This window comes from Otolemur garnettii, unplaced genomic scaffold (assembly GCF_000181295.1).
Source record: "Otolemur garnettii isolate 467f Iridium unplaced genomic scaffold, OtoGar3 scaffold00102, whole genome shotgun sequence".
Lineage (NCBI taxonomy): Eukaryota > Metazoa > Chordata > Mammalia > Primates > Galagidae > Otolemur > Otolemur garnettii.
Genome location: NW_003852497.1, coordinates 165746 through 181241, shown reverse-complemented (window position 1 = coordinate 181241; position 15496 = coordinate 165746). Strand labels below are relative to the sequence as shown.

Sequence of the window (15496 nt, the reverse complement as noted above, 5' to 3'; positions counted from 1 at the left end):
TTTTTTTTTGGAAGGACTGCATTTCACCATAACCATTGCATTGTTTGAGATGTTCTATAGTAGCATATTGGGGATGTGTGTTGTTTTGATTTATGTAACAGACTGTAAAATACCTATTAAACATTTAAAAAATATTTATTACATGTTTAAGTGACAATATTTCAGATATACTGTATTACTTAAGATATATTATTACTGTATTACTTAAGATATATTATTAAAACTTTAATTGTTTTTTTTTGTGTGTGTATGTGTAGAGACAGAGTCTTACTTTATTACCCTCGGTAGAGTGCCATGGCATCACAGCTCACAGCAACCTCCAACTCCTGGGCTTAGGCAATTCTCTTGCCTCAGCCTCCCAAGTAGCTGGGACCACAGGTGCCTGCCACAGTGCCTGGCTATTTTTTGGTTGCAGTTTGGCTGGGGCTGGGCTCAAACCTGCCACCCTTGGTATATGGGGCCGGCACCCTACTCCCTAAGCCACAGGCACTGCCCAAAACTTTAATTGTTTTAAAAATTTTTTAGGCCAGACGTGGTGGCTCATGCCTGTAATTCTAGCACTCTGGGAGGCCGAAGCAGGTAGATTGCCTGAGCTCACAGGTTGAAGACCGGCCTGAGCCAGAGTGAGACCCCATCTCTAAAAATAGACAGGCATGTGGTACGTGCGTGTAGTCCCAGCTACTTAGGAGGCTGAGACAAGAGAATCACTTGAGCCTGAGTTTGAGGTTGCTGTGTGCTGTAGGCCACTCTACCAAGGGGGACAAGTGAGACTCTGTATCAAAAAAAAAAATTTTGTTTTTTTTAAATGTGGCTACTATAAAATTTACAGTTACACATGTGGCTATTTGTATAAGACGGTACAGATTTAGACTTGTTACTTGTAAAGACTTTTTTTTTTTGGAAGAAGGAAGATGGTTCTCTGTAGTCTAAGAAGAACTGATGAGTTAATAGCATAAGTTTAATTTTTTTTAGGAATTTCTAAATCTACCCTTTTAATATTAATACTTACTACTTAATAACTATTAAGTTATTAAGTAATTTATAAGTATTATTAGTTATAATTATTGGTTATACTTAGTTATTAATAACTAAGTTTAATAACAATATTAAGAATGGGAAGAATCCATAGTGTTAAAGTTTTTTTTTAATCAAATCATAACTGTGTACATTAATGCATTTATGGGGTACAATGTGCTGATTTTATATACACTTTGTAATGCTTGCATCAAACTGGTTAACATAGTCTTCACCCCACTTACTTAATTATTGTGTTAAGACATTTATACTCTACTTTTTTTTTTTTTTGCTGTTTTTTGGGCCACGGCTGGGTTTGAACCCGCCACCTCCAGCATATGGGACCCATATGGGACCAGCGCCCTACCCTTTTGAGCCACAGGCGCCGCCCTATACTCTTAATAGATTTGACATGTGCCCTTGCAAAATGCACCATAGGTGTGGTCCCACTGATTACCCTCCCTCCATCCAACCTCCTCAGTCTTAAAGTTTTAATACATTTCTTATATATTTTAAAACTTCTTTTAAAAAACTCTGGGTGACAGTATCAGAAGCCATAACTAAGACCTATGTAATAAAGTCACAGCTAGAACGGCCCCCCAAAGAAGGTTCTCCAGCTGATTTCATTGCTGTTATGAAACATTTAATACTACTGAGGGAGGAGGTGGCTTGTCCTATAGACATTATTGTCCTGGGGTTTCTCTCTTGTATTTCTGCATTGCCTCTCTCACTGTTTTGCTTGTTTTTCAAAAGCTCATCAATCTCTTCAGATTATGGCAATGCTTCTTTCACTAGGGAGAAAGAAATCACAGGGCACTAATGGTTCAGCACAGCTAAGTGTTAGGTCTCATGTTACTAAATTTGGCTTTTAAAGCTGTTTCTAGACTTTCCTGGTTCCTGCCCTGCTCCACCCTCCCCCGCTCCTTATTTTTAACTTCTGGTCCAAGGCCAAAGTTGTTTTCTTGCAGTGAAGTCCTTGCTATTCAAAATTTGGTCTGTAGACCAGTAGCATTAGCAGCAGTTAGAGCTTGGTAGAAATGCAGACTCCCAGGCCTCACTATCAGAATCTGCATTTTTAACGAGATTCCCTAAGTGGTTTGTAGGTACATTAAAATGTGAGAATTGCTGCCAGGAGTCACCACTAGTATACACCTAATAACAATAATTATTACACTAATTATTTACTACATCTGAGGCACTATTTAAAGTGTTTTACATGCTTGTTTGAGTCCCCTACAATCTTACGATGTAGGGATCATTTTACAGAGGAAGAATCTGTGGTCCGGAGAGATTAATTGGCAGAGTTGCACAGGAAGTCAGATAGCAGGGACATGTACCCTGGCTTGACCCTTCTATGATCCTCCTTTTGTGGTTGCTTTTTGGTTTGTGAAAGTGGCAAGAAGATGGGTTTTCAAGCTGGAAGACCCAGGATCAAATCCTACTTTAGCCTTTTTTCCTACTCATGGAACTAATATTATGAATTCTTAGTGCATACTTGTCTCAGGTCATCTTCCTGAACTCTCCTTGTTCTAAATGCATTTCCTGCTTTTGGCTTTATACTCAAGCTTCTCTTTGTATCCTCTTGCTTTAAATTTTTCTACATCTTTTAAAATTCCACATTATCAGTCTTCCTTGGGGTTTCCATTTCTCTTAAATTGGCGCTTTCTGCAGTCATATAATTTGATGTTCTTCTTCCAGCCTATTTTCACCTTTAAGACAAATTATCAGCATGGTTATGTAGTTATAGCAGTTGTTTCATATCTGGAGCAAGTGTTTTCTTCTAGAATGTATTAATTAATATATTCAACGTGAGGCAATGATGTAGGACATGGAATATAATCACAATTTTGGGGAAAGGGAGCTGAGAGCCAGAGCTTTAAATATTTAAAATCAGGTTTTTTTTTTTTTTGTTTTGTTTTTATTTACTGGAAGCAGAACTTCTATATGCAGCTCAGGTGTACGTTCCAGCTCCAATAAACTGTAGGTGAAGATGGCCCGTACAGTGTGTGGACTGTCAAATCAAACTGGCAAGAGTAAAACTGGGGAAAAATGTACAGCTTGGGCTTTTCACTTTTGCTGCTAAGACCAGGAGCATGCTTGAAGTTAATAGAAGTTGGAGATGAATAGAAATTAAAACCAAATCCAACAAGTGGGAGGAGTAAACTTCTTACACAGTTTTTATAGGAAATGAATTTTATAAAGGTCAGTCGGACTGCTGTCCTGTAGGTGATTTTGCAGCCTATCTTAGAACAGCCCTCAGATTTGGAAGGATTGAACCTATCTCTGGATTCCTGGTCTGTATGTTTATGCCAGCAAAACAGTAGTGACATAAGAAAAACTCTTCTTACAGTTTCATAGTCCTTTTTTCTTTCCCTTTCTAGATCAGGGTTGAGAGACCACGATGTAATTGTCAGCATAAATGGGCAACCTGTCACCACGACGACTGATGTAACTGAAGCTGTTAAGAACAATGATTCCCTTTCCATTACTGTTCATCGGGGAAGTCAAATTTTGTTCCTGACAGTCACACCTGAAATTATCAATTAAGTATCTTGCTTTAAAGAGAGGTTACCTAACAAAACTAAACTTGTATTTGCATTGAAGATTTAGCAAAGATGGCAAGGGGTTTTAGGATCTCTTTCATATATACATATATGGATGTTTTGAACACAAACACACACATGTGGTGTCAATGTATCAGGGATCACTAGGTAGAGAGTGCTGTGTTGCTGTTAAGAAGCCTTACTCAACTAAGTGGAAGAAGGACATGGTGCTACAAGTCTGGGGAACTGATAAAATTTTATTTAAAAATAGGAAGCAACTAAAAAACAGTCACAGTTTCTAATTTAACCTTGACAGAGGGACACTGTAGTATTTAAAACCTCTATAGCCACAAACTAGATATAACACACACACACACACACATACATCTATCAAATATTAAGCAACAACCCACACTGAGTGTAAAGGTAATCATTTCTTTTTAGAATACTCTTTTGGTCAGTGAGTTTTTCAAGTTTTATCACATTCGGCTGGGGTTTATGGATATAGAGGAAGGGCATCATTTAGAAGTCACACTGCAACTGACAATTACAGATGGTCACACACACAACTACTAAAGATACTCAAATTATCTCTAGCAATGGAAACGACTTTTGTCTTCAACAGCTTTTCAGACTCCGGGAAGGGCTCCTTCTATTGTACAAGTACTAACCAGATTTGACCCTGCTTAGCCTCTGAGGTCAGATGAGATTGGGTACACTCAAGGTGGTATGCCATAGATGATGATGGCTTTTTCTGTTAAACGGCTTCTTTAATAATTTACAGATGTTTATCTTTTTACCCAAGCTCTTTTTCCTGGCAACATTAATGATTTCAAATTTTGGAGTTGCCAAAGGTTTTTGTTCTTTTCTTAAAAGGAAAACAACTTTTGACGCAGTTTCTGAGTATTAGGAGATTTAAAAAAGATGTGGGATGACATGATAAAGTTTAAAGGTTTCTTTTGGGTAAGATTTAAATTTTTTTTAAAAAGGTATGACATCCTTGAGCCCCCTTAAATTCTATGTAGACTTTTATGTATATGTGTATTTTCTGGGGAAAGAGTCTAGTTTCTTCATGACCCCTGACAATTTAAAATATACTGCCTTAGGGTATAGAGCTTCTGAATTAAAAGTCTACTAATTGTTACTATTATAAGCAACATCAAGGTTAGTGTGGTACAGAACTTTCAAGATAGGCGGGAACCATCTATATTCGTTTTTTACACCATTGCCACCTTTAATAACATAAGAACAGTGATCATATTAATAAGGAATGATAAGGCAGAAGTTATTATGAAAGCTGCTATGAAATGATAAAATATATCCAGGGAAACTATTTCAACCATGATTCTTGGTCTTAAAAGTCAATTATTATGAGATAAACTTTGAGTAGTTCTACTTTGATTGTTTCTAGCCTTTGCAAGTTATTTTGAATAGCAGACTGTTAGTTTGACTTGGCCACAGAGTCACTTGTTTTTTTGAGACAGAGCCTCAAGCTATACCCCTGGGTAGAGTGCCATGGCATCACAGCTTACAGCAACCTCCAACTCTTGGGCTCAAGCGAGTCTCCCGCCTCAGCCTCCCAAGTAGCTGGGACCACAGGCGCCCGCCACAACGCCCGGCTATTTTTTTGGTTGCAGCTGTCGGTGTTTGGTGGGCCAGGCTGGATTTGAACCCGCCACCTTAGGTGTATATGGCTGGTGCCTTAGCCACTTGAGCCACAGGTGCCGAGCCACAAAGTCCACTTTTTATTTTACATGTAATAGTTCTTTCAACTTAGATTGTAAAGGATGGGAAATAATCTCTAAAACTATTTGTAATTTGGAGCGCTTCTTTTATTCCCTGTGATATGGGAATGAAAAGCTTGGCTGTATCTCTTTCTGACTGCTATGGCCCATGGTGAGTTTTTCGTACCATGCTTATTCTGAGTTCTGAATGTGTTCAGTTTTTTCCCCCATAAATCACATCCAAGTTCTACCCTAGTATTCAATACCCTTTAAGTAGGAATGTGTATTTCTTTCTAAGGGCATGAGGCTTCTCACTTTATCTTACCTAATCATGAGGAATAGTTTTACAGAAATTTGTATGAAATCTTTATCGCCCACAACATGGGTTCTACAAACTGTTAAATATTAAATTATTGAAAGGACAATTCTGCCCAGAGGAATAGCTCAGTTCACACATGTCTGATACTGTGTTGTCTTTCAAAACATAATTGAAATGTAGAAATTATTGTGTAGCGCAGCACATACTGCTTTTGAAGCATAACAATGGTGACACAACAGAGGTTTATTAATAGAGTGTTTCATTTCAAATCCCAACCTTATGGCAAAACAAGCACAATTTGGAGTTTCACTCTATCTCTTGATACAGCACCGTTCCAGGTTGGAAAAATTTATTGTGCAATTTAAATTTGGAAAGTTAGAATTTCAGTGTGTGGTAAAATCCCCGGTCATGTCTACTTCTGCTGAAGGTTTTCAAGGTTTTCATTGACTCAGCTTCAGGTCTCCTCTGCATGAAGACTCAGGGTCACAAAAGGCTTGTGGATAAAGATATTCACTTTACTCATCCTGTTAGCTCCATGTGCTTTAAAGGACCAAAGATACAAAAGTACATACAAATAAAGACTATGGAAACCCTTCCACAGCTTCTGAGTTGGTCGCTATCCTTTATATTTTGTATTATGAGGAAAGGTACAACACACTTTGCTTTTCTGGTCTGAAAGGGTGAAATCTGGGTTGAAAATTCAAAGTAGCCTTTTTAACCAAACTGGTTCCCTCCAAATGGTCAGGTCTGATATCAGAACTGCAGAGAAGAATTCAGAAAACAGAGCTTTCATTGCTTTCCTGGGCCCCGAGGTCAGCTCTTTTTAGTAAACAGTGCACCAGTTGCTGCCATCACTTGGCATCAACCCTCCAGTAATAAGCAAAATAAGGTCAACGAACCACCAAATCCCAAGTCCTCCGAGAGTCAACAGCTTCCCTACTGCTGTGCCAGTGTGCCCCAGACAGAAACGGTCCACTCCAAAACATCCCAGGAAGAAGGAATAGAGTAAAGTGGTTATGAAGTAGTGTCCCGTATACCTAGACAATAGGAATGAAAAGGAAAATTAATGAATTTAACCTAAGTGAAAAGATGGTGTAGCAGTGCCTCGGTGGCCTCTTACCCTCTGCTTTGTATTCTTTAATGAGATGGTCTGTCAGGTGTAGCCACAAGAGGAGACACAGGGGAGGCTCAGGAAGAAAAAAGTTTATTACATCCATAGGTTCTAGAGATATGAGGCACAGTCTACAACACAGGACCAGGTGGGAAAGACACCATGGTGGTAAGAAGACAGGAGAGAGGGGAAGGCTTAGGCCATTGCCTTTATGAGGGTTTCCTAGGAAAGGCAGGGCAGGGCAAAGCAAATAATTTAGGATTGGCTACTTTGAATAATTTTAGCAGAGTCTAAGCAACAGGTGTCGTCCCTTGTTGCCTGGCACCTGGTCCTGGAATGATTAAGGCAGAGGAATAGTCTCCTGTGGTATACAGGCTCGATACCGGAAGTATGTCTCTGGACTAGTTTGTGTACTAAAGACATGCTCCTGGAAGGGCCCTTTGCTATCTCTTAAGAAACAACCTCAGCCTCAGAAGAGGCAGTTTCTCCCTAATCAGAAAGGTTTCTTAGGATGTCAAGATTATAATAAACACACATGCACAACCTTTCACCATATCCCTTCTTAGCATCCATTTCAAGATTATAATAAACACACACGCACAACCTTTCACCACATCCCTTCTTAGCATCCATTTTCCTTCCCCCTCAACAATCTGTAGTTGGTCTAAGGTCTCAACAGAGTACTTGCTAAGATATGGAGGACCTCAGAGAACAAATATTGACCTTTGCAGAGTTGGACTGTGCGAGAAGTTATGAAGCACATTTTGACAGTGGGAATCTTGGTAGGAGTGGAATCTGGTCTCTCACTCTTCTCTACAAAGGGTCCTTTCCTGAGACCAAGGTGGCTTCCTCTGAGGGCAGTTGTCTAAGCAAGCATTGTCCTTAAATGAACACTTGATCTCCATATAGTTTTGCCGCTGATTGTAGCAGCTACCAGTGAGGACTTCTCCATAAGGTTTCTGTCCTTATACACTGTGATGACACAGTTGCAGTTACTTTAATAACACTGAACATAGCCACTGACTCTTCCAATTAGCAAACAGTGTCAGTAAATCTGTCCTGTCAAGCAGAATTTACAGAAATGACCCTGATCTTTGAACTTTAGGGTAAACTGATTTTTGGAGTAAGGAGCCCATCTACACTTTTCATAATAAAACCTTTATTCCTGAAATACCAGGGCAATTTTCACAGGATTTTATGCCTTGCATAGGAATTTCTGAGCTAAATCACCTACTCAACTCCTTTTTATAGATGGAGGAAAACTACGAGTTTTCCAAAGGCACTTAGTGAGGGAGATGTTTAGAACTTATGACTTCTAATCTCAAATCCATTGTCTTCACTATAAACATGCTGCCTTTGCCAGTAGATTATGCACGGTAGTGATCACATGTCCTCTTTAACACTTAAAGTGTCACATCAAAGAGGATAAGGAAAATAGCTCTATCTCCATCCAGTCACCAACTACTCCACTCAACGTAATACTTACTTTATGCAAGGTTTATTTTCTCGTAGGAAGGTCCTAGAACCGGCACACTCAATTCCATCTAAGGCCCGGCACTGGACAGAAGTGTGTTCCACATCACTGTAGGCCTGTCCACCGAACTGTGGAATAACCACCAAAACCAAAACAAAACAAACTCACCAAAGCAAGTAACACAAAAATACATCTTTATATTCTTTAATAAAAGCTACCTGAGGACTTTAGTTATTCTAACAAGGTTGAGGTAAAGCTGTGCTCAAAAGAAAGGAATTTAGTGACATGAAGTGATTTTAGATTAGTTCATCCTAAATGTACATTGTTTAAATAAACTGCTTTTTTCTTCATGATTGGTTTCTTCAATAATATATTCATCCTCCCTATAATTTCATTAGATGTCATGTAGAAGAGACAGACACAATGCTTTAATTATCCCATGTTTATAGGAAAAAGAGTACAAAACCGAACATTTGGGGATGGGTATTTCAAAAAGTCAATGTGTATTAGAGGTCTGTTTTATATCCTTTATAAATTAACATAATTAAGTAAGAACTCAGAATATCAATTGTCTCAGGACTTTATTTAGGCCACAAATGTCTGATTATCAGGCATCTATAGTACAACTGTAGTGTAAGTTTAAATTGCAGCAAAAAATTTCAGAATTGGGGCTTTTACCCTTTGCTTAACTGAATTCTAGCAGAGAAAATACAACTATGCATTTTTATTGGCACTTTATTGTTTTATTGGCACTTAATATTTCTGTTGTAGAGTTACTCAAAAGGAAGGGACTGGGAAATAGGGATGCCCCCTGAACTTACGTGCCTGAGTGCTGTCAGTCCTGTAAGACTTCTGGGTGAGGTAAGAGTTTGAATGCCTGATAGGATAAGTTTAGTGGGTTTTTTTTTTTCTCTTTTTCTGAGGCAGAGTCTCTCTCTGTTGTAGAGTGCAATGGCAGCATCATAGCCGGCTGCAAGCAATCCCCCTGCTCCTGCCTTAGCCTCTCAGCTAGGATTATAGGTGAGCAGTGTACCTGGCTGGTTTTTCTATTCTTAGAAGAGATGGGGGTCTGCCTCTTGCTGAAGCTGGGCTTGAACTCCTACAGTAAAGCTATCCTCCTGCCTTGGCCTCCCAGAGTGCTAGGATTACAGGTGTGAGCCACTGTACTCAACCAGGATAAACTTAATTTTTAATTAAAACAGGTAAAAGTGAGTTATCTCTATACAATGCTGATTCGAACTTCTATTATTTATTATCAATGGAAAAAATTTCTTAACGTTTAAAATATTTTTCTAAAGCTGGTATCAGTAAGTTGCCTTTTTAATCTCATTACCGTCAGGTTTATTCCTCTGTCTGATATGTTACGTTGATATATATTGCATGGTGATAAAGTCAGGGCCTTTACTGCATATATCACTGAAGCAATATACATTGTACCCAGCAAGCAAGCTCCCATCATCTACCTTCCTCCCATCCTGACCCCTCCAAGTCTCATCTCTGTTTTATTTAGTACTGAATGTTTTCCCACAATTCTGTTAATACCATGATTGAATCCAGACGTGCATTATGTAACATACTATGATGGTTGAGTACACTGCAGGGAAAGAGATACATAAACTTCACTGGTTTCTGAGAGACTGACCAGGAAGTGTGTATAAGCCTTAGATATTATTATTAACATTAATGGAAATGAATGGTATCATTCCATTCCAAGAAACCACTATTACTAAAGGAATAGGAATAGTAAGCCACTCTCACTCCTGTGGAATACTTTAACCTCCTACAAACACATATACACACAGACCCAACTATTCCCTAAGGACATAGGGAATAGGGAATTGCTTGCCTGGTGAAAAGAAAGGTTATCAGCAAGAGGAACTCTGCCTCAAATGTGCGTGTAACAAATATACTGCCCAGGCCTGTTGCAGTGGCTCATGCCTGTAATCCTAGCACTCTGGGAGGCCAAGGCGGGTGGATTGCCTGAGCTCTTGAGTTCAAGACCAGCCTGAGCAAAAAGCAAGACCCCTTCTCTATTAAAAATAGAAAAACTGAGGGAAGAGGAACAGTTGAGTCCAAGAGTTGGAGGTTCCTGAGCTAAGATACCATGGTATTCTACCCAGGGTGACAGCTTGAGATTCTGTCTCAAAAAAAAAATAAAAAAAAGATACTGCCCAATCCATCATCGGTTTTGGAAAGTACATAGACTTTCTTTTCCTTCGGGAATGTGCATGGCTTGGAAAGCTGGGGTGAAATTTTAGCTTCACATCTGTCAATCTCAATGTTGAAAGGAACCAAAAACAGGTTGGTCACTGTACCTCGGTGGTTTTGGCACAAAGATTGCTCTTTCATGAGGAAACTGAATATGCCTCGGTCAGTCACTGACTCTGGACAGGGAGGAAATTTCCAGTAACAGTCATTCTGACAAAATTCTTCTAAGAAGTAAGTTCATACCCTTATACTTTTCTGTAACAGCATTTAACCAGTACTGTTTCTCAAGAGTTTGCAAAGAGTTTGCTTATACAACAAAACAAAACCCCACCTTGAGACAACCATAACCAAGTTCCTGGGATGCAGTTATGTTTCCAACATGATCCACTGGGTCTTCACATTCTATAAATTCATCAGGTCTGTAATTCAACAGTAAGATCATGATCATCATCATCATCATATATGATCTCTGTAAATCACTTTTTACATGCACGTAATCAAAACAGACAAGAGATATTTCTTCACCAAGTTTTCTGGGGTTCAGTTTCACCCTGCATACCCTTTTCCAAGAGGTGGTGTCAATTAGACTGAAGCACACCACATTAACCATTAACCTTTTACTGGAGAAGGGAAGTGTTTCTGGTTCTGTTATTACATAGGTTCTACTTATGCTATGGCTTTATCTCTTCAATAGGCAAACCACCATGAGGCTTGTGCTGCAAAATTTAAGCTAAAGGATTCGCAGTTCTCTTTGCATTTCCCATACGCCTTTTCCTAATTGATCAACAAAAGATGTGAAAAATACCTTGGCTCTACAACAGTTAAGAATATTGCCTTTAAGACATCAAGTACCTAGCAGGCAAAGAAAAGTCGTTTACTCCATTTATGCCTCGCTCTGTACTGGCACCTAATTAATCCACCAAATTGTTCTTTGGCTAAAGGGCGCAGGACTGAGAAGGCACAATCTCGTACCCTTCTTCCAGAGGCTATATGATGTCACTCCTCCCTAGTTCTTCGCTTTTGGGATCCCAAAGGATCTGCCACCGACACACAAGGCTTTTCCCTGCATAGGTGAGAGGAGTGAGAAACCTGTCACGATATTTACCTCCTGCGTATTGACTACCAGGTCCTCCGATGGAGTGAACAAAAAGCAGCCTCCTCCCCTTCCCACAACACCCACATATCCCGGGCCCAATTTTCATATCCACCAGCCTCGACTGCCGGGTCGCTTACAGGTAGGAGCAAAGGATGACTGGAGAGTGGGGATCGCCATATTCCCAGCTCGGAGCACTGGTGGAGACCTCAGGGTGGGCGGCGGATGTGAGCTCCGGCTCGGCGGTAGCATTTTGCGAGTGGCTCCGAGAGACACAATGCAGCAGAAGTAGATTCCCCAGCAGCAAAGCCGCCTGGCCGCAGAGAAGTAAGTAACTCACCGGGAAACCACCCAGCACCATCTTCCTAGTAGTTGCCAACCTTCCCCAAACACAAACCCAGGCCGGCACCGCCGACCCCAACCCTGCCAGGTCCAGCCTCTTAGCGTAGGCGCCCTCCTGGCTGCCGAACAGCCAATGGGCGCGCAGCTCTAACCTCCGCTCACACCCACCCAACCAACCAGAAAGGGCTGAGCGAAGGGGCGGGGCTTCGCCTTCCCTATTCCTCTGTTGAGTCTGACGCTCCTCCTCTTTTGCTCCGAGTGCTTCCTCTAATGTTGGTTTCCCTAGATCATCAAAGTGGGCGGGCCGTGGGGCAGAGGGGGCGGGGCGGGTAGTGACAGGGCGGGGCAGAAGAGTAAGGGTGGTAGAAGCGGATTTAGAAATCTCATTTTGCCGCTGGGGACTAGATTTTTCCCTACGTCAGCGTAGGGAGCGTGTTGTCGGGAGCGAGCTCGGACTTCGGGCCAAGTTACGTCACTGCCGCGCGCGTGCTCACCCCCGGGCGCGCGCCTCCCGGCTAGTTCTGGGGCCCCGGCTGGGTAGGAAAATGATGGAAGAGGTGGAGGCGGAGGCGACCGACTGTTGAGTGGAGCCTGCGGAATCGGCCAAGATGGGGTCGGGCGCGGAGTCGCCTTTTGGGACCCGCCGTTTCCAGTGGTTGCTGTTGTTTGGCCTGATGGGCCCAGTCCTCGGTGGGGCGCGGCCAGGTGGGTGTCCGCCCCCGGCGTCCTTTGGGAGTGCTGTTTCCTGGGGCTGGGGAGCTCGGCGTTAACCTTTGGTTCCCGGCCCTAGACCCGGGGTCGGGAGGCGAAGCCGCTCCAGACCTGTGTGGACAGTGCTCACACGTCTGGCTCCCCGAACCCCTCTTGGCTCTGGGCTCCTGTCTGCTTCCATTTCCTCCGCCTCGCTCTTGGCAGGGCCTTTTGCTCTGCGCCCCACCCCCATCGCGCGCAAAGCCGGGTGCCTCCAGACGTCCCAGGGGCTGCTGTGGGTCCGGCTCTGACCTCGGAGTTGGCTGAGAGCCCTGGCGGCTGAGTGCGCGCTGGAGGCTGTTTCAAGTTCAAAATGCTGTGAGCAAAGCAGCTTGTTTCTGCTTATGAAGTTAATGTCCCTTAGAAAGAGGCTGAAAGATGGAAGTTTTGCTTTAAGTTATCCTGATTTGAGATTTTGACCGTCATTTTATTAGTAAAATCACCAGCAGGTCCACAGAACTGAATTAGGGGAATGGGATAAAAGGTTGGGAGGGCGCTAATTTTTCTCCGGCCGTTTTTGTTGTATTGAGAACACTTTTTTTTTGGAAGCGAGGCGCTACATATTTATAGCCAATCGGTCTTTTATCTGAGTTCGTGTTTCTTAAATCCAGATAGTCCCTGCTCTGTTTAACTCAGGATTATGGTAAGAATGAATTCACTTACGTGAAATCATTTTTGAATTGTGAAACTTCCCTTGAGTATGTAATATAAGATGTTTACATTGGAGATGCCCAAACATAGTGGAGAAAAATTGTAAACACTTCTTGCTGGAAACACCTGCTTTGTTTATGTTGGCTTTTTTATTAATTATTGTTTGTATGGCTCTCTATCAGAGATAGAGTATAATGGAGAAATGGATTTTTTTTTTTTCTTTTTACCAAATCATTGCTTAGAGAATTATTCAAAGTTGATGATAGAAGATTTCTGTGTTGGACTGCTGACTTTCAGGAAGCTAATTGCATTTTTTATCTTTGCCTTCTTTTAAAATTAAGTATAATTGCCCCAGTGGGAAAATTAAATAGGAAACCGCCAAATATTTTCTTCTTAAAATATTTGTCCTGTGGTATTCTAGATGGTTGACGTTCACTGATATATAAGGTGAAGTAGATTATACATCTGGAATTTTAGTAATCTGTGATTTTGTGTGTTCATCAATGTAAATAAGACTATTTTCTTTATGGGGGGGCTGGTGGGTTTGAACCTGGCCTGGGCCTGCTAACCAACAATAACAGCAACAACACCAAAAATAGCCGGTTGTTGTGAGTGCCTGTAGTTTCAGCTACTTTGGAGGCTGAGGCAAAAGAATCACTTAAGCCTAAGAGTTTGAGGTTGCTTTAAGCTATGACAACATGGCACTCTACCTAGGGTGACAGAGTGAGACTCTCTCAATAACAAAACAAGTATTTGTTTATTTATTTATTTAGATAGTCTCACTTTGTCGTGCTGAGTAGAGTGCTCCGGTGTCATAGCTCATAGCAACCTCAAATTCTGGGGCACAAGCAATCCAGAATGCCCTTGCCTCAGCCTTCTGAGTAGCTGGGGCTACAGGCACCTGCCACAATGCACAGCTATTTTTAGAGATGGGGTTGTGCTCTGGCTCAGGCTGGTCTCCAACTCCTGAGCTCAGGCGATCCACCCACGGCTGCCTTCCAGAGTGCTGGGATTGCCCGGCCTAAGGCTGTATTTTTAATATTAATGTGTATGTTAATTATACCTGTATATAGGGTAGGATATCCTTAAGGTCTTTAGCAGTGGCTTCAACAGGTTATGGCCATTTCCTCACTTAAGCATGTGTTATATGGAACTCCTACAAACATCAGGCTTAATGCTTGTGGAGGGGCAGAAGGTGACCATATGTGGTAAATGTATATGAGAGATGCTGGGGGATCATTTATATAAAAATGATATTAAACTGGGCTATCTTGGTACAATTTTCAAGTGAGGGTAGGAACAGATTCTAAGTAGAACATAGTTTTTGCAAGAGTTTGGGGTGTGTGCAAAAGGACTTGTTAGGAAATGCTGAGAATGTCATTATGACTTCAGGCCATCTGTATGAAAGGGAGGGATGGAAGATAAAACGAAGGTAGAACCTTCTATGCCAAGCTAAGGGGTTTGGACTTTACCCTGCAGGAAGTTCTTTGGGCAGTGAAGGTTTTTAAGTAAGGGTGTGACTTAACTGCATCTTTGGTTAAGAAAACCGACCACATGATAGAATCTAAAAGGGAGAGACTGGAGGCTGGGAGAACAGTTAAGAGGCTTTTGTATTTTGTACTCAGTGTGCAATGAGTCAACTCATGTTTCCCCAAGGGAATGTTAGTTCAAAATCAGCTGACTAAATTTTTGCAATACAGGATGTTTAAAACTTGCACTGAAACAATTTTCCCCTAATGAAAAGGAATTTGAAGACTCAGTAAGTACCACTCACATATGGATTTTAGTAGATTTTGGTAGGATTTTTACTACCATTTATCACATGTGTCAAGGAGGAAATGCAGTAAAATTTTCAAACAGCTGACTTACAATAAACCTTTTTTTTAAAATACTGGGGCTGACAAAGGTAACTTTGTATCATTGTGAAAAAATAACAAAGAATGAGGTATGAAACTTGTGGTTTTCTGAGGTAGTTACTAGGATGCAATGTGTAGACTTAGAAATGTTTTTAAACGAAGACTGGCATTCTAAAGAAAGTGAATTTAAAAGTTCAATTATGGTGAATCACTGTAAAATGAACTATACAGTAAGAACTTAAGTCTGTACTAATCTACTTTGGATACCAGCAAACTATTTGAATTTGACATGTTTGTGTGTAGGAGAATTCTCTTTTAAATTTAAAGATGGTTTAAGTGAAAAAGAAAGCATTTATAATTGAAATATATACAAAATGAGTTGTTGGGTTTTCTTTTTTTTTTTTTTTTTTT

General features: G+C 41.0%; 3 protein-coding genes across 3 annotated transcripts in view; 2 read left to right on the top strand and 1 right to left on the bottom strand.

Annotated features, from left to right (window-relative positions):
- HTRA4 (HtrA serine peptidase 4) overlaps positions 1–3561 on the top strand; it is an 11927-nt gene extending 8366 nt beyond the window's left edge. Inside the window, exon 8 of the mRNA XM_003796310.1 lies at positions 3396–3561. Within this exon, the coding sequence (XP_003796358.1) occupies positions 3396–3561 (166 nt within the window). The remainder of the gene's footprint in view (positions 1–3395) is intronic.
- A 1740-nt stretch (positions 3562–5301) lies between these two features.
- Positions 5302–11922, bottom strand: TM2D2 (TM2 domain containing 2). Its single transcript, XM_003796279.3, has 4 exons — positions 11627–11922; positions 10725–10812; positions 8198–8313; positions 5302–6637 (listed from the first exon to the last, which is right to left on the bottom strand). Exons 1-4 carry the CDS (start codon positions 11845–11847, stop codon positions 6424–6426), a joined length of 639 nt encoding a protein of 212 aa, XP_003796327.1. The 5' UTR covers positions 11848–11922; the 3' UTR covers positions 5302–6423.
- A 407-nt stretch (positions 11923–12329) lies between these two features.
- ADAM9 (ADAM metallopeptidase domain 9) overlaps positions 12330–15496 on the top strand; it is a 148509-nt gene continuing 145342 nt past the window's right edge. The window contains exon 1 of the mRNA XM_003796278.3: positions 12330–12533. Coding sequence (XP_003796326.1) covers positions 12437–12533 — 97 coding nt within the window. The 5' untranslated portion in view covers positions 12330–12436. The remainder of the gene's footprint in view (positions 12534–15496) is intronic.

Excerpts from the sequence above, each read along its gene's own strand:
- TM2D2 (XM_003796279.3), bottom strand. The coding sequence starts at position 11,847 with ATGGTGCTGGGTGGTTTCCCGGTGAGTTACTTACTTCTCTGCGGCCAG. Across the intron at positions 10,813-11,626 it reads GTCATCCTTTGCTCCTACCT|ACCTGATGAATTTATAGAAT; the intron begins GTAAGCGACCCG and ends GTTGAATTACAG. Across the intron at positions 6,638-8,197 it reads GAAAATAAACCTTGCATAAA|GTATACGGGACACTACTTCA; the intron begins GTAAGTATTACG and ends CCTATTGTCTAG.